The sequence below is a fragment of the Leptosomus discolor genome, chromosome 9 (assembly GCF_034619465.1).
Source record: "Leptosomus discolor isolate bLepDis1 chromosome 9, bLepDis1.hap2, whole genome shotgun sequence".
NCBI classification, from domain to species: Eukaryota; Metazoa; Chordata; class Aves; order Leptosomiformes; family Leptosomidae; genus Leptosomus; species Leptosomus discolor.
Genome location: NC_141399.1, coordinates 23616270 through 23638486, shown reverse-complemented (window position 1 = coordinate 23638486; position 22217 = coordinate 23616270). Strand labels below are relative to the sequence as shown.

Below are 22217 nucleotides of genomic sequence, written 5' to 3'. Positions count from 1 at the left end.
GCACATGGAAAGAGTAGAGTATGTAATGTAATACCCATATCCTCGATGGATGGGGTTTTTTAGGGTGTTTTCTAATCCATAGGATTTAGGATATAATCCACTTAGGGTTGTTTTGTTTCTCAATCCATACATCTCATTTTTACAAAACATCGCCTCACCCCACTCTGCCTTCAGCAGGGCTTGTGAAAGTGCTGTGCGGGGCAAGATGAAGGAAGGCAGCCTGACACAGCACGCTCCCCACTGGGGTGACAACCACCATCTAGGCCGCAACCATCAGGCTCATCCCCTTTAGCTGGCGCCGGCCACGCCGCCTGAAGAGCCCCCCCCCCCGCTCCCTCCCCAGAAGCCTATGTACCCCCGACTTTTTAGCCGCCACAATCCGGTGGTTTGACTTGGCGGGCGTCCCTCGCTTCAACCGCTCCGAGCGTTCCTTGCTCTTTGCGCCACTAGAGATCACCTCAAGGAAAGCGGCGCCAGGGCAGGCGAGGGGGCGAGGACAGGCCCGGCCCTTGTCCTCGCCCCCTCCGCCCCCTCCGCCCCCGGGGCGCCCTGCCCCGCCGCTGACGTCCCTCCGCCCGCGGCACACAGCCGCTCTTTTCCGCCCCCACTGGCGACGGTTACTTGTCGCGGAGTATGGCTCCTCCCGCGCTTCAGGCGCTGTCTCTTCTTCTCCTTCTTTGCCTCCACCTCACCGCCTCCTCTAAGCTCAACATCCCCAAGGTCCTGCTACCCTTCACCCGCGGCACCCGCGTCAACTTCACGCTGGAGGCCAGCGAGGGTTGCTACCGATGGTGAGTGCAGGTGCCACCGCTCTTTGTCCGCCGCTTCTCCCCTCCTGCCGCTTCTCCCCTTCCGCCGCCGCTCGGATGCACCCGCGGCGTTTCCTCAGCCCGCGGCGGGAGGACGCGCCCCGGCGGGGCCTGGTCGCTGACACCACCTCCCCCCCCCCCCCCCCGAGCCGTTCCCGAGAGGGAGGCAGCAGCGCCAGGCCTCTCCTCGCCGGTTTCGCGTTACTTCGGGAGTTTTCCGGAGTGGCCCAGCAGCGTGGAGGCAGAAATGGAGATAATCCCCGAGGGGAAAGGCTGGGCTTTACAAACCAGCGCTGGTTTTTGTTGGGTTTTTTTTTTGTTTGTTTGTTTTTTCTGCAGTGGGGTTTAAACCTGCTGCCGAGGGGCTCTGTCAGGAGGCCGGGGCTGAAAAGGCGCTGAGGGGAAGGCCCTTGTTGCCAGGGAGCTTCCCACCATGGCTGCGCACCCTGCATGCGCTTCACACCCTACATATACCCACCCTGCCGCCCCATGTACTCCACACATTCCTGCCCTGGGTCCCTCCACACAAGCCCAATGTGCTCACCCTGCTGCTCCATGCACCTCCAGTGCCACCCACACATGCTTGCCCTGCAGCCCCACGTGCATGGGGACAGCACCCGGGGTTCACACTTGCGCTGCTGGTGTAGAAATAGCCCTTCCCTCGCTGCAATTGGTAATGAAGGACTGACGGCTTTAGGTTGGGGTGTGGGCATAAAGAAGGAGGTATTGAGTTGCAGCGCTTAGCTGAAGTCAGAGCCTCTGGATTCTGCGTTAAGTGTAAGGAACACCTTTAGCCCATCAGCTGGGGAAGATGAAGTCAAGTTTTAAAAGATGATATCTTTCCTGGGTTTCTTTTGAAGGCCTTGGTGCTCAGCAGGTGGGATATATTTCTGGCTGGCAGACCCTGTCCGGCCTGGTGCAGGGGGAGGCCTGTGAGCTGGGCTTGCTGACGCAGGTCTGGGTTGTGTTGGGCACAGGGGACTAAAAGCAAATACCATGGTGTGTGCAGGTTCAGAAGGTGTGTCGCAGTCTTCGCGATAAACAAGTGTTACCAAATCTTATCCTTCCTTTAGCATACCAGAATTGTAATTTGGATCAGTAATCAGCAGGAGGTACCCACCTGAAAAAAACAGTGGCGGTTAAGATAGGTTTAGGATGATACTTCTATATGGGCCAGATGGATGCGTGTGGCAGTTTTCAGGGTTTTTTTTTATGGCTAACAGTTACTAAAATACATGTTGTAGGGTTATGTTTTCACTTTGTAGCGGTTTATTTGGCTGGTGGTCCTGCACTTCTCATCTCTGGGCTGGTTACAAGCCTGTGATCTGTGACAGTTTACACGTTTGAGGGTGTTTGCATGCAAGAGCAGTAATCAGAGTTTCTCAAAAAGTTGACTGAAAGGAAGTTACTAGATGAGCTACACATGGTTGTGTAATTCAATTTTTACATGGGCCATTTTAGTGAAAATCTCACAAGTATGGGGTTTTTATTTTTCCTTGCTCTAATCTTTAAAGGCAGCTGAGTCTTTAGTTGGATTTGTGGTGTATGAGGTAAAGTACATTCTATGAAGGTAAAACCCAAACTCTTCAAAGCACTAGGAAGATCTGGGAGGTGTAGACTGTCCTTCCTGTTTTGCCAGCAAACTACTAGGTGATGCGGGGCTGGCTACAGCCGTTCCTGCACGTGCTTGGTGTTATCCAACTGGCAGAAGTATGTAAACCTTTGTGAATCTCACTGAGATCTACGGTTTAAAATATGTAAGATTGTGCTCTAGGGAAATACCAGATCTGGGTCACATATGTATCTCTAATGAGAGTTATTTGTAGGCACTTCAGAGCATGTTATATTGGTGCCAGTTGCCAGCAATGGGTCATATCCCTCGTGCAGATAGGCTTCATCACACTTTTGAATCCTCTTGCTCTGTCTGCCCTTCATAGATTAATTTTGGTGGAGAATTACGGAAACTGTACTAACTTCATACAGAGCATGTCATCATTTTCTGTACCCAGGTTGTAAATGTGTATTTATTCACTTCTGCTTTGCAGGGCTTGGCAGGATGTGGTTGGTAAAACTGAATGTGTGCTTACAAAACCATTAGAAGGAAGCAGTAGCTCTGTGTGTATGTGTGACTGAGCAGAAGCAGTAATGCTCCTCCGTGGTGCTCAGAGTGTGTTTGCTAGATTAGCTGCATCTGCAGCTCTCTTTCCTTCTGCCTTCTTGCCCTGCAGGCCTTGAACTGTAGGGGACTAGGAAGAAGGGTACTTTGGAGGGGCAGGCAAATCCACAGCTGCTTGCTGACAAGTTTCCTGTATTTTCCAGTGAAGCTGTCAGTAGTAGCTATTACTGGAAGGAGGCTGTTAAACTGAGGAAGTTAGGAGGTACCAAGTGTAATGACTTCACACCTAGTGACTGTTCCTCACCTAGCATTTGTAAAATGATGGGTGAGTTTGCATGCATGAAAGCAGGGATTTAGAATGGAAATGGTAAGATTGAGTCCCTTTGTGTCTGGAGAGGGGACGGGTTGTGTAATGTGGGTGCTTGCGAGGTTAGAGGTAGTGTATGAAAACTGTTCTCATTTTACAGCAGTATCTATCGTCAAAAGACATCCTTTGAGTGTTTGAAGCACTACATTACTCATCTCAAACATTCAGAATTCATACCTGAGCATCTGATTTTGTGAAAAATCAGTCTATGGCACGTTGTGACCTTATTTCTTTCCAGTTTCCCTTTGGGCCTTCAAGTTTACCTCTGAAAGCAGGAGATTTTTAAAGTGATTATGTTGGAGTTTGAGAATTCCAGTGATTCAAAGGGAAGAGGTCAAATTTTATCATCATCCCAGCAGATTGGGAGCAATGATGAAATTACAAGCGTGGCTTTAAAGTGTTTTCTGATGTTCAAGATGCTCGTGCCTTCTGGAGTTTGGGTTACCTTTACGTTAAAATTATTTTTTGCTAAAAGCTTTGTTTTCAAAGCATACGGTGTTCCCATCTGTAAATATTGTACATGGTGCTATCTTCTGGGGTAAACCACAGTCTGTGTGGATATATTTAGCATTTAAATGACATCTGTATTTATCTTTTCATTACCTTAATCCAGAAATTACACCTGGAAGAATGAAAGCATTCAGAAGCTGAATTCTCTCCTTGAAATCTGCCTTACCATAATAACAGTGTGAGGGGGGAACACACGAAACAAAAAAAAAACCCCACAAAACATTTTTCCCCAAGGTATACAGCATGGCACAGGGTATTCATAGCAGATATTATCTGTAGCGTGTAAATATGCTTATGTGTCTGTAGTATTATTTCATGTCTTGTAGAACTGAGATACATGGTGTGAACTAGTGGAAGGTTTAAGCTTCAGGAGTTAGCTTTGAGAAATAAACCAGATTGAATTTGTGCCATTGAAGTCAGCAGTTTTGCTACAAAAAGGTGACAGCTATAGGAAACCCTTCAAAGGTGATAATGGCCCTGTACAATGTTCTTTACTGCAAATATAATGAAGGGGAGTTTGTTGCCACCTTCGATAAAAGGGTTTGTGTGCTACTGGAGCCCTCGCTGAGGAGGTTACATAGAGCTGATTGCCGTTGGGAGAGGAGCAGTGGCAGGGTGCTGGGGTGAGAGGTCCAGTGGCTGAGCAGTGCTTGAACTGCATAATGCACAGGTACGGCTGGAGAGCCCTGAGCATACACAGCGCTGCTGTTGAGTAGTGGGCTCTCAACGCTTCTGGTCTAGCTCCTTATCTTGTCATGTTTCTGATATGGGCTGTCAATTGGTTTTATCACTCCGTGGGATGTATGTGGTGGCTTATGTGTTTTTAAAATGTATATTAGAGTGTTGCTGACCGAGGCCTGTTGCTTTGCTGTAAGACTGACAGTCTCATCTTTGATAAGCTGGGGTTTTTGTTGTTTTATGAATTACTGGTTTCACCATGGGTCTAAAAACCCTGTCTTGACTCTCAGTGAAAGATGTTTTGTGTGAGATCCTGACTGTTAATTTCTGTGTTATGAAATGACATCTGAAATAATGATTGTTCTCTGCTGCTATCCCTTTGATTCTCACCTGCTCTGTGTTTCCTACTTATAAGGCCATTATAGCAGGCAGCAAAATGTTCTCCCTCTCTCTGGGAGGTGCCCGTGCTGCTGAGTGCCAGGTAGGACAGCTGCGCTGCAGCGTGTGCTTTCCCAGTACGGCTTCAAGCCCTTGTAGGTACCAGAATGACCTCAGAATTGGGTTGAGATATCCTTGTTGGTAAACTGAGATGGGCTGTGCTGCTGTGGCTCAGGCCTGTGCTACCTGAGTACGGTGGCTGAAAGCCAGAGTGGGTAGCGTGAGTCTGTGTCAGGGATGTTCTGACAGCATTGAAGAGGCAGAAGAAATAGTCGAGTTTTTTCTCTTAGCCAGTGTGTCAACTTGCAGTGCAGGTTTACTGTTGAAAAAGGCTTTTTCTGAATCTGAGCATAACCTGCCTTGGAAGGAGGACAGAAAGAGTAGGGACTGTGATAGGTAGAGACACGGACAATTTAAAGTGTCAAAATCCAATGCGAATTTTATTATATTAGCAAGCGAACAAGAGCAAAGGCAGCGCTGGGCGGCCGGGGAGTCTGCGCTCCGCCAACGGCTTGCAACTTCCCACCTCGTGTAAGCACATTATATACAGTCTCATTTCCTGCATTCGTGATGTCGCAATCAGGTCGATACTCTGCGCATGTTCCTTCTGTTGCTGGGGGGTCTTTCTCTGCCTCCTTGTGATCGTAAGGATGAAGGCTGAAGGTCTTCCTCGTTGCCCTGTGGGTGGACTTATGCAAGAATGTGACTACTCAACCGTCTCAGCTACGGGTCCTGTTGACTTATGCAAGAATGTCCTTCGGTTGGGCTATCAAGCCTTGCGGGCACATAAATCTTCCATCCATACCTTCCCATACAGGTTTAATGAACAAAGCACAATATGTTACTTATTACAATCCCCCCTTTTTCTTTTGTCCATTATTTTGTTCATTGAACCGTTGTAGCTCTTGAGCACTCAAGACAAGGGTTTCTGCTAAATCGGGCTCATCGGGTACCAATTTGTACTTCGCTCGAACAAGCATCTGGTGAGCGGCTTCTAAACGGTTCTTAACTATCGCGATAACTTTATTAAAAATACAAGGTCCGAATGCAAGCGCTAAAGTGAGCAGTATTAATGGTCCCGCCAATGTTGACAATAAAGTAGTAAGCCAAGGAGAATGGTTAAATCATGATTCAGGGTTCGTCCCATTTACACGCTTGGCCTTAGATGTAATTCCCACAGCCTCGTAAAAGGGCGGTCTAATGCCATAACACAGCCAACAGGAGCTGGTCATTTGTGGGTTAGTTTTATTCAATATTTGGTAGCTCGCTTGCATCACTTTCCATAAGGTATTCCCTCCTAAATCTTCTTCCGGGATAGTTATACTAGAGTGAGTATTCTTACTAGTAAACTGGGTATCATTGCTAATTTCTGTATCATTTGTAGGTCCCAGAGTTTGTTCGTGTGCGAGTATGGAATTTGGTCCAATTGGTTCAGGATCATTTGGAATGGCCTCCTTTTTATCAGTCCCCCTCTATCCGTTCCTGACTCCCAATAACGAATTCCCCAAGTCTTTCCAGTTACCCACCCCGAGTCGTTGGGCTGCGTGATATTTATAAAGATAACATGGGGACTCCAATCGGAAACTTACAATTTCCTCCGGACGCGGAGGGAGATCCCCGGTAAACAGGGTTGTATCGGTACCAGTTGGCACAATGTGGGGGTGAAACTGGGAGACCCAGGAGCAGTTACTGTTTGCACTATGGCTTGATCTTCCCATCTGGATAATGTCCATTTAAAAGGTTGGTGTGCATATGGCTCACAGACAGGGATGCATAATACTACCCAGATTGCCCCTATAAATACGTATCGGGAAAAGTGGTGGTTTTTGTAATATACCAATTGCTTATTCCTACTCCAATTTGATACCCGTACCCGATTTTTGTCGTTTGCACTCCAGGGCTTCGCCTTTTTGCTACCATCCTTGAGGCAGGATCTCAAGCACTGCTTTGCAGTCCCGATCGTTGGGTTTGTTCCTCCACAGTTTTTTTACTCCTCTGCCTCGCTCGTCGACTCGGTTGCTTCGAGCCACGAGGGGTACCATCTTCTCGGCAGCAGGGGTATTCTTCAGGAGGGCTAGTGCTTACTTTAGCAGCTTGCCTCAGGATGTACGAATTCCAGTTGGTATCTTTAACTTGGGGTGCGTTGCACTTCACCCCTTTCAGGAACTTCCGGCACTGCCCTCTTACTATTTCAACGACAAAAGGAATCGGTTCGTTCGAATGGTAACAATAATTTTCGGGCCAGATTCCCTTAGCAAATATCTCCCACCATTCCCTTGATTCGGGAATAATCTCTCCCTGTGATTCTTTTAATTTTAGTGCCAATTCTGTAAGTTCTCTTTCTCACTCCCAGCAGATTTGGCAGACGCCCCTTGGGGGTCTTCTGTTTCGGCAATGGGCCCACTACCGTTCCCGACACACCTTACACACAAAGCACACGAATGGGTAACAGTTAATATACCACACTTGATTTCAGCATCTACATGCCCATCTTCAGTCAGAATTGGATTCTCACTATATTCAATTTTAAAGGTGTTCATTCAGGTCCTTTGAAATTTTATTTTTAGGTCCCCGGGTACACTGGTCACTTGCCACTGTTGATTCTTTACGGGTCCTTTGACTCGGCTGGTGTGAGTCCACCCTCTTTCAGCTGTTCATATGGAGGTTTCTGTAGTAAGTAAAACAGGATAAGGCCCTTCCCACTATGGGGTTAGTAAGGTCTCTTTACTTTCAGGTCCCAGCTGGCTGAGTAAAATATACGGATTTGCCACAACTGGGAACCTTGCAAGTGTTCTTTTGTTAATTTCCCATAGGTCATGGACTAGTCTATAGGACCCATCAGTTTTCTTTACGGGTAAGATGGGTGTATTGAAGGGAGACATGCATGGTTCCAGTAGCCTTGGTTTAATTAATCTTTCAATCTCTGGTTTCAACCCCATCCTGCCTTCTCGTGAGATTGGGTATTGTTTTATTTTTATTGGAATTTCTGGATCCTTGATACTTACAGTGAAGGGTGGGATATTTAATTTGCCCACTGTCTCCGGAGTGTACCAAACCTCGGGGTTAATTTTTACTTCATCCTCACTTCTAAGGGGACATAATTTTACTTGTAACTCATTATTTTTAACTTCCAAATTAATGTCCAGTGTGATGATTATATTTTGTCCCAGTAGGTTATAATCTGCTTCTGGGACCAACAATAGGGATCCCACCCCAAATTTAGATTTTGTTTCAAAAAGAATGTCTTTTATTACTGGAACCCCGAAAGGCTCTCCTTTTGCTCCAATTACTTGCATTGTCTCCGAGGACAAGTAACATCCCCGGGGTAACTCTTGTACTGTGGACCTCGGCCCCGGAGTCCACGAGGAACTCGATTTCCTGTTGCTGGGGACCTATTTTAATTTTTATCAAGGGCTCGGTTTTATGTCTAGCCCCCAGCAAATAGAGCCCCTGACACCCCTAATCCTCCTTGAATATTTTCTCATCTTGCAGCCGCTTTCTGCATTCCCTTCTCATATGACCCTTCTTCCCACAATAATAACACTCCACAATAACTCCACAATAATAACTTTCTCCTTGTTCCTTCCACCCCAGGTCTTGGGTCCGTCTTGTAATCCCACCCCCACGCTGTCCTTCCCGAGCCACTGCTACCATCAACCTTGCCTGCTTCTTAAACCTCTCGTCTTCCCTTCTGACAAACATCTTCTGTGCCTCCCTCAATAACTCATCCAAACCTCTGTTCTGCCAGTCATCTATCTTCTCAATTTTTCTTCTAATATCTTCCCACGCATTTGCTACAAATTGCATTTTCAGCAGGGCCTGCCCCTCCTGAGTGTCTACATTCAGACTGGAATACATTTGGAGACTCTTTCGTAGTCTCTCTAACCATTTAGTGGGCGACTCATCTGCTTCTTGATATTCCTTGAAAGCTTTATTAATTCTTCCTCTCTATTCTTCCTCCCTCGGTAGCCACCCCCCTTTTCTTTTAAAGAGTATAAATTTACCCTAGTGTCGGCCACCATCCACAGACTGGCATATTCACTTTCTTCCAAATTAAATGGTTCCTTTGAGTTAACATAAATGTTTAGCGCCTGACATATCCAATCCTCAAATGATCCAAAACCAGGCCAATACAGATGGTCTCCTCGAATCTGTTTTCCGCCCCAGACCTCCATGCAATAATGGATCATTTTTACCTTATCCTTTTCCCTGCCTGGAGGGAAAGTTATCCCAGAGTTTCAACATCAGCCCTAGGGGACTATCGGGCGGTATTTGGGGCAATTTCACATGGGGCCCCTCTCCCATGGGCTCAAAGGGCTTGCTTTTCCTTTGTCCCATCTTCTGAGGCACTCACACACACCAACTGCTCCCCTCGTTTGTGGCTCGCTCCCTCGTGGGCTACGAGAAACGCACTACTAGAGGGTCCGCACTCACTTCGCCCTGGCAGGACGTCTCATACACCGTGCCCCAGGATACCCAACCCAAACCGAACGGATTCCCGGCCTATACTCACGCGTCCTGCGTCTTCGTTCGGAGCTTCGTGCACAAAGATTACAGGGTTACCGGTTCTCCTTTGCTCAGTGTTCAATTTAGGTTCGTCGGTCGAGACAGAAGTGACCTGAGGGCTGCAGGGGCCGCCAGATGGCGGGGCGCCTCCCCAATGCAGCTGCAGGCCACAATCTAGTCGCGATCCGAGTCACGGCACCAAATTGTGATAGGTAGAGACACGGACAATTTAAAGTGTCAAAATCCAATGCGAATTTTATTATATTAGCAAGCGAACAACAGCAAAGGCAGCGCTGGGCGGCCGGGGAGTCTGCGCTCCGCCAACGGCTCGCAACTTCCCACCTCGTGTAAGCACATTATATACAGTCTCATTTCCTGCATTCGTGATGTCGCAATCAGGTCGATACTCTGCGCATGTTCCTTCTGTTGCTGGGGGGTCTTTCTCTACCTCCTGGTGATCGTAAGGATGAAGGCTGAAGGTCTTCCTCGTTGCCCTGTGGGTGGACTTATGCAAGAATGTGACTACTCAACCGTCTCAGCTACGGGTCCTGTTGACTTATGCAAGAATGTCCTTCGGTTGGGCTATCAAGCCTTGCGGGCACATAAATCTTCCATCCATACCTTCCCATACAGGTTTAATGAACATTACAGGGACTGTTGTTGATTTTGGGCAACTTTCATTGCTGAACACCCATGAAATGTTTTAAGAAATTTTTCTCTCTGTAAGTGGGGGTCTCACCTTAGTCATTGAAGCTTTCAGGTATCTACATGTGAGAAGGTTTAACAGAGTGGATAATTTGAAATAATGCAAAATGTGACATTTGTGTTTTGGAAGTAAACTGCCATTTTTTAGTTTTCTTTTCTAATTTGAAATCAGGCTAAGCTAAGTTCAGAACAACTTGTGTAGACCAACCTTTCTTTATTGCATTCTCTTAGTTGGAAGATGACTGACACTATGTGGCATGCCATTTCCTTCGTGCGGCTAGAAAAGGTATAAGGATAAGCACTTTCGATAAAATGCTTTTGGCCACCAGTTGATTTGACAAAATATTCAAGTTACAGTTGGACACCTGGGTTGGATTTTGAGAACACTCATCACCAGCTTAACTCTGCTTCCTCTGAAGTTGATGGGCATGCCAGCTGATCCCCATTATAAAATCTCATGAGCAAAAACTTCATCCTTGGCTCATTCTGGAGTGTGTGATGTTTCCATTTGCTTTTAAAGCAGAACTGGATGGAGGATTTTTTAGCTGCTTCTTGTTTTCCCAGTACAATGAGAAACATCCTAGGAGAGGATTGAGTGAACAATAGAGAGATAATCTGCCACTGTGTTGTTAAAAATCCTTAAGAGTTGAGGGAACTCTGCCAGGCTCCCTCTGTGTTTTCTTTGGAATGAGTTTCGTTCCCATATCCTTGGTTCTCTGGGAATCTATGTTTTATCATACAACTACAGTTGTCTGGATGCTGTTCTAACTCTTGTGTCGCTCTTCGTTTTTTGTATTAGTATTCAGTGTTAGTCCTGAGAGGGACTAGAAATAAGGTGCCTACTCTATTGGGCAATCCAGGCTTACCACACTCTTCTAAACCTTTACTGTCCTGTTTCCCTCAGGTTACATATCTGCCTGCGTGCCTGGTACAAATTCTACCATATTAGATTGACTGACAGTCAGGGTGCATCTCCCCAGATGTGGATTTTTGCTAATTTAGGCAGTTGAGTTTAGTCTGAAGAGCTGACAAAACAATATAAAATGCTGAAGCACTAAGAATCGATGGAGTATTGCTGCAGTGAGGGAAGGAGTAACATTTGCCTGATCTTTAAACCAGCTGATAAATAAATGAAGTGTAACCCTTGAAGTATTCACATGTAATATTACAGAACAGTTGATTAAAAAACCACAGGCATGCATTTGGATACATCTGTAGATACAATCTTGGCACACAGTTCTGTGTCTGGGGGGGTGAAAATCATGAATGAAATGGAAATAGGCAAGAGGCCTGGCAGTCTTTATTGCAAGTGTCATTAATTCCTCAGCAAGTAGGATTTTATTCTGAGGGAAATAAATATTGTGGCTTTTGTTAGCTTTTTTCCCCACCTCACTTCCTCACTCTTCTTTCTAGTGCTTCCTCCTTTGCCTTGCTTCTTCTTATACATGCTGGCATGGGATTGAGAGCTGGTGCCAGAAATGCTTCCCATTGCTTGCTTCTCAGGATCTAATTTTGACCTCTGCAAGCCTAGCTCTCAGTATCGCACACTGATGTGCCGCCGAAGATCTGCTGTAATTGGAAGACGGTATAAATTGCATTCTTTGATGTAACTTTAAAGCAAAAGTTTCTTTTTCTTGTCCATCTAGGACGCAGTAGTGTTCCCTGTGTGTGAAAGAGCTAAACTCTGACAATCCCTGACTTAGGCCTCACTGTGATCTGTTTAGTTTCGCTTGCGTCTTTGTTTTCCTGAGTTTTGCTTCCACCACAAGGATGGTTTTAGCGATTTCCTGAGCAAAAGTTGGTAAATAGATGACATCTTGCCTGACATCAGGGAGACAAAGCTATCTGCAGGTGCCAGACGTTAAGGAGACGCCCAGCAAACATCTACACGACTGCTTGTTACAAGAGGAGGTTGCATCAGAAAAGGGGCCCTGGCTTGTGCTCAAGAAGGAAGATTCAACTAGCGTCAGGAAGACTATGAGCAACCATCGGAAGATGAAAAGACCCTAACCCTAAATTTACTGCGTATATGTCCTAGGTTACAGTGTAAAATGTGCCAAAAGGAAAAAAAAAGTATTCTATTACCATCTTCAGGAGCTGTTGAGACCAGGTGGGGCGGTGCTCCCTGCCTCCCCCCTCTGGACTATCTTCTGTTAATGGGCACAACAATGCCTTATCGCCTGACCCATCGATAACTCGCTCCTGGACTATCTCCTGTTAATGGCCCATCAAGGAACTGCCTCACGACTCCCCATCCCATTGTGAGATGCTCCGCCCGGGGGGAAGGAGCCAAGCAGTCCATGCCAAATAAAAACTGAGATTTCGAACACCCTAGCAGCCTTCTTCCACTGGATTCCCAGAGGAGTTTTTCCCCCCACTGGAGTTCCAGAGGACAAGAGCTACCTACCTACCACTGGACCTTTGGAGGAAGACCAGACTCTTTTACCTGATTGCTGCTTCAACAGAACGACATCCATCGCTTCAGGAGGACTGCAGCCACCATTTTATCGCACTGCTACTGCCACCCTAACAGGGTGTCAGGTTGTATTTTCTGACTCTGTCAGTGTAAACCAGTGGGTTGTTTGTTTTTCCCTGCCTTGTGTTATATATATATATATATATTAGTAAAGAACTGTTATTCCTATTCCCCATATCTTTGCCTGAAGGCCTGTTAATTTCAAAATTATAATAATTTGGAGGGAAGGGGGTTGCACTTTCCATTTCAAGGGAGGCTCCTGCCTTCCTCAGCAGACACCTGTCTTTCAAACCAAGACAGCATACTTGGACTACGTAAATGAATTCCGGGAACCCATCACCATAAGGCTGCCCTTTTCAGGAAATCTGATGAATATGTATGATTTTTGTGTATATGAACTGATGTGTTCTGCTAGCCCGTTGGAGCACTCATGGTGGAGCATCCCCAGTGCTGTCCAGCGCTGCAATAAAGAATGCGTGCTTGATAACACTGTTGTTATTGAGTTTTCATCTCGGAATCCTTACCCAGCCGCACCTAGCCTCCCACCTCGGTGAGGAGCGTTAGAAAGCAAGGAGGTTTGGAAGCTCTGAATTTTTTATCAGTGTGTTACAGCGGAGTAATGCCACTGTAATGTACAGCCTGTTTGATTAGTGCCTTATCCTTTCTGTACCTGACCCTGAATCAGATGTAGCTGTAAACAGAACGTGCTTTTGATATTGCTGAATGATGGTGAGAGGTCATCAAATATTTCCTATGTTATGGTGTAAAAAACAATAGTCATGCTGGTTGGTTGTTACTAGAAGTCACTGGTAAATCGAGCCTCAGAAAGGCTCTACTTTGCCTGCCCGGTTCAGGTAATTGCCTAAAATAGCAGACATCCTGTTGGTAATAAAACTAAAATTGTATTTATATTAAAAAAGTAAGAAATTCAGGTAGTATGCTGCCTCCTCTTTTAAACTACTGTTAGAGGCTAAACAGTATCTAAACTCCAGTTCCCTACTCCAGAGACAAGTAAGAGTTACTGGTGTTCAGCTGGAAAAGCTTTAGAGTGCCTTTATAATTGTGGAGTGTATGTAAGTTTACAGCTACTATTTAATGCAAACTTTTAGTTTTTTTGTTCCTTCCTTTTTGTAGTCTGAAAAATATCCTGTAATTAGATTTAGTTATGTAGCACTGCTGTTAGTGCGAACTGTAGGGGTTATGTATTACAATACATAGCCATAGATTAAAAGACCAAATATGAAACCCGGTGAAACCCCTGTTGTGTTGTAAACAAAATCAATTTCAGACTGTAAGAACACGCAACCCTCAAATTAATTAAAAAATAATAATTAATGGCAGAGACTATTAAGCAGTGTAAAGAACTAGCTAATAAAAGACAATTCCATACATATAATACTTATTTAAAAATACCTGCATGCATTTGAAGTCAAATCCATGTGCTCAGCTTAAAAAGCCTACCAGCAAAGTACAGAAAAAGCCTTACTGGTTGTGAATACTAATGCTGTTTAAAGAAAGTTGCTAAATGTTGGAAAACTGTTTCATGGTTGCCTAGGAAGCTACAGAATAACAGGAAAATAATGAATTGTTCACTCTCAAATTAATCACTATATCATGAAGTTAAATGTACTACTATACAGTACATAGAAATACAGACATAATATGTAAAAAGAAATCATGTAATTTAGAAACAGTGTAAACCCTAGTATAAAAAAAACCCTCATATTTGTGTACTTTGCTTAGATATCTAGAATATAACAGACAATTTTCAGGTTTAAGCTTCTAATTGGTGTTTAAATTGTCCATTGCATACTGCTTGTGGGTTGGTTTTTCCTTGATCACATACAATACTTTGAAATTTCTGAATTAGTGCTTGCTACTGTTGTTTCAAAATCCTTTAAAACTAGACTTTGTGTAAGCAAAATATTGTTGGGAGCACACTAATGTTATGAATTAATAATTTATCAAATTAATGAATTTTGCCCAAGACAAAAATATCATGCTGCTATGGTGTCTAATGAACCTGTACACTGCCAGTAGCATACACAATGAAGAGTGATCTGACTAGGGTTTTGTGCCCGCAGATCACAAGATTTTGAGGCCTTATTGTTTGGACAGTATAGTATGGTAAAATCCAGGCCCTGATGTAGGGAGCCAGCGAGCTGACACAAATGTGTTTGCATTTCATGTGACGTTTCTGTGAGAAATGCAGTGTTCACTATCTTGCAGCTGCTTCAAGCCAAAGGGATTTTGGTGTCTTGCATGATGGCATTCGTGTTCAGAATTGTGCTTTTTGTTGCCTAAGGTTGAAAACAGGAATTGCAATTTTATTCAAGTTTACTACAACCAGATTGGTCTGTGTTCACCTGCCCTTCAACTGTGAACTCTAAGATACCTGAACATACTATGATATATTCTTTTTTTGAAATGGACAGAATTTTAGTGACCAAGAAATTTTGTTCTTCCCTGTGTTGGGTTGATTTGTTCTGCCAGTAATAAAAGTAGGTAAAACGGATGTCTGGGGAGAAAGCATGTATGACATTTCTGTTTGCTTGAAACTCCCCTCCAGCTGCTTGCCGAGTTAGGAGATTTTTCCCATAGATCACAGGTAGGCATTTCTGAACATCCTCCAGAAGAAGTCCAGCTTCACTATCGTTCACAGGTGGGGATCTAGTGCTGGCTTTAGATTGCATTTACCAGATAACGCAGTGTTTTCATCAGAACTGCTGTCATCAGCTGGGAGAAGCAATTCCTGAAGGGCTTTGTCATAAGTGCTTTCTTTTGGTTTTTTAATCCTTCAAAGGACCCTTGTGAAAGAGCTTTGACTCAGGATCTCTGAGCAGCGGTGGCTGTTTCAGGCGCTTAACTCATTAGTGGCTTAAGTAGGGTGCTGGGCTCCGAGCTGGAGTCCAAGGAGGCTGCCTTTCTGCTTAGGCTGCAGGTGTGGCATGGGCGAGGAGCTGTCTAGAGCAGCTACATTTCTCCAAAGGGGTCCATCAGCAGCTCATCCCAGTTCAGAGGGGTGACGTTCTGGAACTGTTTGCAAGAGGTATGGCCTGCTTGAATATTTTAATTCTTTTGAGCGCTCTACATTCAGGCCTCAGATGTATATTGCTACTGTCTCTAATTTAATTTCGAGAGTCTTGGTTTTTAACAGCTTTTAAACTTTTTTTTTTCCCCCTCTCATTGTGATATTTTTGGCAGACAGGAAGTGAGAACTGGCCTCCACGTCCATGGTGAGCTTCCCACAAGCTCGTTCCTGGAGCAGTTGTCTTTAGAAAAGCCTTACAAGTCAGAGCCAGAGGTAACAGATGCAGCAATTTCAGGTCAAAATTCCATGTAGGCTTACATTTCCCCAAAGGTGATTATACAACTGTGCGTGTTTTACACAGTGTTACATACTTCAGCTGAAGAGTCTAAATCAAATTTTTAAAAATTTCTTAATTAAAAAATGTTGTTTCTTACCTGTTCAGAGCCTCTGCCGTAGCAGATGTATGTAATTGTGATGTTCTATCATCAGGGAAAAACTCTTCCAATTTTTTCAGAACTTTGTTTCAAACTTGTTTTGAAAACGTAATTGCAAGTGGCAAATGGAGCTGTAGCTAAAATTATTTTATCTTCTGCTTCAGTATTCTGTATGTGGTTTTGATTGTTCGAGACCTCTGAGGGAATAAATAGGCCAAAGGGTTCATAACCTTGTTAAGTAGCTGGGTATAGCTCTGAACTGTCCAAATTGCATTCGGCAGTGAACATGCCACAGTAGGGAGAATGCTGTGTTTGTCTGCCTGGGCTCTGGTGGGCTTCTGGTCTGTGCTTCCCCCCGTCCTCAGCCTGTGCTCGTTTTTGCTGAAGTCCTTGAGGAGCTGTTGCAATCCAGCTTTTGTGAAAGTCGAGTCCTGACCATGTAGCGTGTCTCATGTAAATTGTTTTTGTGGCTTTTATACCAGACCTTTGATTTCCATCTAGCAGTAACTGAAATCCTGCTGATGCAACCAAATAATCTTGTAGGTCCTCCACCAGGCCAGAGGTTGCGAGCATAGAGCTGGCAGATCAGGATGAGCGCCAGTGTTCGCAGAAGGCTGTTGTCCAGGCACGGTCCTCACAGCCCACACGTCTGACAAGCATCATCTTTGCGGAAGATATAAGTAAGTTTTAACTTCTGTAAGCACGCCACTACTTGTTTATGGGTGTCTTGGTGTACTCCAGAAACAAAAGTAGAGATAAAAGTGCACAAACCAAGAAATTTGCATTCATGTGCATAGTAATTTTAGACTTTCCATGGGCGTGGTTTTTAAGTTCTGTTTGTTAAAGGCCTCCAGTAAGTGTTAATGATATTAATGGTACATCCACAAAAATGGGTAATTCTTTAAAAAAAAGTAAGGGGTGGTGGTGGCTGAAAAGTAATTTTCAGTACATACTTTTTATATAATGCAAATTCAGATGTTTTGCATTTAGAAAGCTGGAAATTGCCTTTTTGTCTGTCATACAATATGCCTGTTTAGTTTTTATAATGACAGATGGGCAAAACCAGATGGTCAATTAAATGTCTTGCAGTCTCTAAATGAGGAAGTGTATAGGGGTTTATTGTCTGCGGGTAAAAGTCATTAAGTTCTTTAGGACATGAGCAGTGTCTGACCCTTGCCCTGTAGAAACTCCTAGTATGTACACAGAGAGAAGGTCTATAACTGTTAGTGTAGATGGAAATCACCATTTTAAGATTTGTTCTGCAGTCCAGTGAGGAAGAGAACTGCTTTTCTTGCTTCCTCAGCCGTGGTCACCATTTGATCAAGAGTTTATTAGTGAAGGTCATGACCTAGTCTCAGTTCCGTCAGTGTCTTGTGTCATTGGCTAAATTTGATGTGCGTTTTGCTTGTTGGTGTTCTTGATGACCACATCCAGTTTGCTGATTTCATGTGCTCTTTCTGATGTCTCTAAGTGACTGGACAAGTGCTTCGTTGTGATGCTATAGTTGATATAATTCATGGCATCCAAATTGTGTCCACAACAAGAGAACTCTATCTTGAAGATTCACCACTGGAGCTAAAAATTCAAGCTTTGGATTCTGAAGGTAAGAGATTACTAGTAGGAGATAAAACGTATATTGAAACTCTTAATGTGCACTGGTCTGATATGTCTGATATGTGCACTGGTTTCATTTATGACACAGTTGAATGTTAGAAACCAAGTTGAGTAATTTAATGTGAGTTCTCTGGATGATACATTCAGTAACATACTGGTTTTGTTTAAGTGTAAAATCTGCATGCCACCTGCATAGGAAAGTCAAACACTGCTTGATTTCCAACAACTTCTGCTTGTCTTTTTTTCCTTATTTTCCCAGGAAACTTAACTAGTGCTACGGGTATTTTTATAAATCAGAATTTATAATAATTAAAAAGGCATCAGCTCTTAGCAATTCTGCCTCCTGGTCAGGAGTAAGAATGTAACGGAAACCCAACACTTGTCCTGTTGAAATGCCCCATCAGGATTTAACTATACTGAGCAAGGCTGCACAGGAATGTGTAGTCTGTTTTTTGTTTTGTTTTGAGCTGAGGTAGTCTAAAGAATTTTGCAAAAGGACATTTTATCTGAGTCCAATCAGGCGTCCAACAGGATGTTCAGAGATGATGTTGAAGACTAACCACCTATTGCTTGGATTAATATCCCTAAATTATTATAGAAACACTCACTTTTGGGAGGTACCATTTAGGCTGATAAAAGTCAATGCATTTGGACTGAAGCATAATTATTTAACAGGAGCAGAAAACTTCTGCTTTTCATACTGCCTGTAGCATCAGAAAAAGAACCATGATGCTGATAAGAATTTCATGCTTTGGTTTCAACAGTTGGTGTTTACGCACACATCAATGCTCGCACAAACCAAGTGAGTTTTAGGACAGCTACCGGGCTGAAAGGAAATGATATATAAAGCAGCTATAAAAGGTTGGGTTGTTTTGGGTAGTTAATGAGCCCATCCTACGTTTATTAGTTTGTGAACAATGAATGCCAGGTTATGTATAGCAGTATGTTAATAATGAAAAGTAATTTCATTTTCTTATACTATGCATAATACTGGATTCTTGGCTTGGTGTTTCTGCAAACTCTCAAACATGCTCAATGGGGAAATTTGCCTTGGAAGCCACCCAAGTTAGAGTCTGAACAGGAGCAATGATTCAAAACCCATGAAGAATGTTTAATCTGCATGATTGAAGCAAGGTGTTGGCTAGAAACTGTAGGACTAAACTTCCCAATCTAAGTTTAAGGGATCAGGATACGCTCCAAAGCTTTGAAAATCAGTTCCTTTTGACCCAAATAACCTTGGGATCCGTCCTTGGGAGACCTTTGGGTGTGTTGGACTGTCAGTGGTCTTTCTTGGCACACTTCAAAACCAAAAAAAATTCAATCGCAGTGGCAAGTTTATTGAAGAACGTAATTGTTCAGAAAAAGTCAGAGAATTGAATAAGGGACTTCTGGACACTTCTTTTTAAAATAATATTCAGAAGGTAAAAAGTTCAATGAATATCGGGAAAAATCTGCTTAGGTTCACTGAAAACTTGCACAAAGAACGGGTGTCAAGCATGTTACTGCAGCCTGTGTGAGAGGGAGAGAGAGTACATGCTTTGTATCAGCTGCTGTTGCAGTGACATAGCTGTTTCCCTGGTTTGTAAAGTTGTTAAGTAGGCCTTGGGGGTATACCAAGTGTGATTTGTTTTGGGCTGATGGTGATTATTGCGTCTGGTATGGGTCAGACCATTCATTAATATTGACGATTCTACTCCTGTGAGTATCATTATAACTTCAGGAATAGTTCCATAGAATCACAGAACAGTTTGGGTTGGAAGGGACCTTAAAAATCATCCAGTTCCACCCCCCTGCCATGGGCAGGGACACCTTCCACTAGACTAGGTTGCTCAAAGCCCTGTCTGACCTGGCTTTGCTTCTTTACTTACTCTATTTATATATTGCCCAGTTATTTTTTCATAAGTTGTATTTTTTATTCAGTTACATTAATGCAGTTTCTTTTTTGTACCTGTTTTTAATAAACCACTCCAAATATAAACTCAGTCCCCAAATACTGCTTTTCAAAGATTATTAATGCAAGAGAGGAAGATGATCATGGAGATCTTTGGCCAAATTAAGTACAGAATGTAGAGGGGAAAAAAGTCATATTATATATTGTTTTCTTTTACCTGTTGAACTTTGCTCAAGTTACTTTGTTATGACTTAACTAAAGGTGAGTTAAATAAGAGAAAGGCTTAAAGGTGTGAGTTTGCATTTCTTTGTCTCTGAGCGTGCAAGGAGCACTGGCTTCCTGCCCCAGCAATGGAGCAGAGCCCACCAAGACAGATTTCGTTGTTTGCTGGGCTTTGCTCAAGCCTTGCCAGTGAGAGCTCGTTTTCTGCTCAAGCATCCCAGAGGAGCAGCTCTGGGCCGGGTTACGGCTGTGGAGCAGGAGCACCAGTGTTTGCCTACATCGACATCCAAGGAGCCTGGGCAGTAGCATCACAGCCTTGGCCAGGGCAGCTCCTGTGTGACCCTGCAGGGAAGGATGAAGACACAGTACAGTTCACGATGAGTGCTCTATTACCTGTTTGCCTCCCTGGTTGCTGCCTCTGGCAGGCTTAACCTGGAGAAACCTTCAGAAACCTGAATGCATGTTAAATAATCCAGTCTCAATCAATTTTAATTACATTGCCTTGTGTGTTTAGAGTTTTGTGTTTAAAATCCTATTTATTTGGGATTTGGAGCTATCTGCATTAAGTTGTATAGAAACGAGAAACAACGTAGGCTGTGCGTTGTGTTAGCTTGTTTTACAATATTTTTGTGGCTTAAAACTGTCATAAACCTTTAAACATAAGAATTCAATAATAAATTTGCTTTGATTCTTAGTTTATTAATATAGATATATATGTCAAAGGGAGTAACACAGATGAAAATATATTTTAAAATATAGTAGGTACTGGGATTTCAGTTCTGTATTTGTGCCAGTGGACACTGCAATTCAGAGCAAGGCTCATCTTGAAAATTGTAAGATCTTTCAGATTAGCAGCTCATTACATTTCAATGTAATCATGATAAATCTTTGTTTTCAGTCTGTTTATTCCTTTCTCTTCCTTTTTGTTCCTTTTTAACATTCACCATTTCTCACGTCCTAGTGGTTCACAGTTTCTAGAAAGAAGGTGCTCAGTTTGAGTTCTTTGAGTGAAGACTTTTTCCTGTTATGGGTTGTGCTCGTGGTTGTGCTCAAAACCAAAACAATATGTGTGGAAAGTGTGGTTCGTCAGTGCTGTGAACTCAGGTTACCCAAATGGTATCTTGGATCCACGTGTTTCAAAATGAAAGATTGTTTAGCAGGATTTTTTCATGTCCTGCTGATATCCAAGAAATAGTAAAGGTTTTGTGGTCAAAGAGGAAAGGAGGTGGTGGGTGCCACCAACAGTGGTGCCAACAATGTTTTAGGGGCTGACAAGTGGAGGGTTGACTCCTGCACCTATCTAGTGGGCTTTGTGAAAGATGTAAAGTGGCATATGGTGTTGCAAAATGGGAACAGAAGAGCCAGTTAACAGAAACATCTTAAATTTGGTGAAGTCAGTAAAGCAAGGTAGATTGTGATTTTTAACCAAATACCAATAGTGCTTCTTTTAGGGATAAGATAGAGACATTTCTTAGGGGAAAAAGTCGTAGTTTGTGTTCCAAGAAAACTCTATGGTTGTTGTTTAAATTTGTTTTGATCTGATTGTTTGATTTATAGGAAACACTTTCAGCACATTAGCAGGGTTAGTCTTTGACTGGACAATAGTAAAAGACACAGAGGCTGATGACTTTTCAGATTCCCACAATGTATTACGGTAAGTTCATTTAATTTGTTATCAAAAGCCTCATGTCCGTTAAGTTTGACGTGTATAAATGTTTCTCCACATCTAGGCATTTACTGAACTGATGCCTAAAATAATGCCTATGGGTCAGTTGTGTCAGGGTGGTGTTGTTTTTTTTTTTTTTTTTTTTTTACATGCCTACTTAACAGCCTGGGCACTCTCATACCTGTTTAATTTAACAACTGATAGGGTAATGAGCAGCCCAGGTAACTGTAATGCAACAACTAGAAATAAATAGATGCAATTGTTGATCTTCCTGAAACATCTTGTGCAAAGGAAACATTCATCAGTAAGACTGTTTTCTCAGGGTTTCACCAGAGACATTTATTTTTAATTTATTTTTTTTAATGGAAAAAAGTCCTCTTCCATTTCAGAAAGGAGCTCTCCAAACTTGAAGTTTCAGGTTTTAGTCAACAGTTCTGGTGTTGAAATAGCTTTCAAAGTAGCTAACCTTTAAATTGGAATGACCAAGTGGCTGCTTATAAGCCAGATGCAGCTCATGAGGCCAGATGAAATACTTTCAATGAAAGGTGTTCAATGAAGGTATTGAATATATTGTCTTTCAGACAAAGCAACGAATGGAAAGCACTTGCTTCATAAATAAACCATGTGGTTGGTTCATCATCTGTACTGACTCAAAGAATAAGTTAACTGGAATTTAGAAGTGCTGTATTTTGTGGAAACTTCTATCCAAAGATCTTGAAAGTGCTTTTCAACTCACAAATGAGATAAGGGTTTT

At 43.3% G+C, this 22217-nt stretch overlaps 1 protein-coding gene across 1 annotated transcript in view; it reads left to right on the top strand.

The window, feature by feature from the left end:
* The first annotated feature begins 627 nt into the window (after nt 1–627).
* The window catches only part of NUP210 (nucleoporin 210), a 78562-nt gene continuing 56972 nt past the window's right edge, over nt 628–22217 (top strand). Inside the window, exons 1-4 of the mRNA XM_086470026.1 lie at nt 628–791; nt 16614–16750; nt 17542–17673; nt 21355–21451. Of these exons, the coding sequence (XP_086326152.1) occupies nt 634–791; nt 16614–16750; nt 17542–17673; nt 21355–21451 (524 nt within the window). The 5' untranslated portion in view covers nt 628–633. The remainder of the gene's footprint in view (nt 792–16613; nt 16751–17541; nt 17674–21354; nt 21452–22217) is intronic.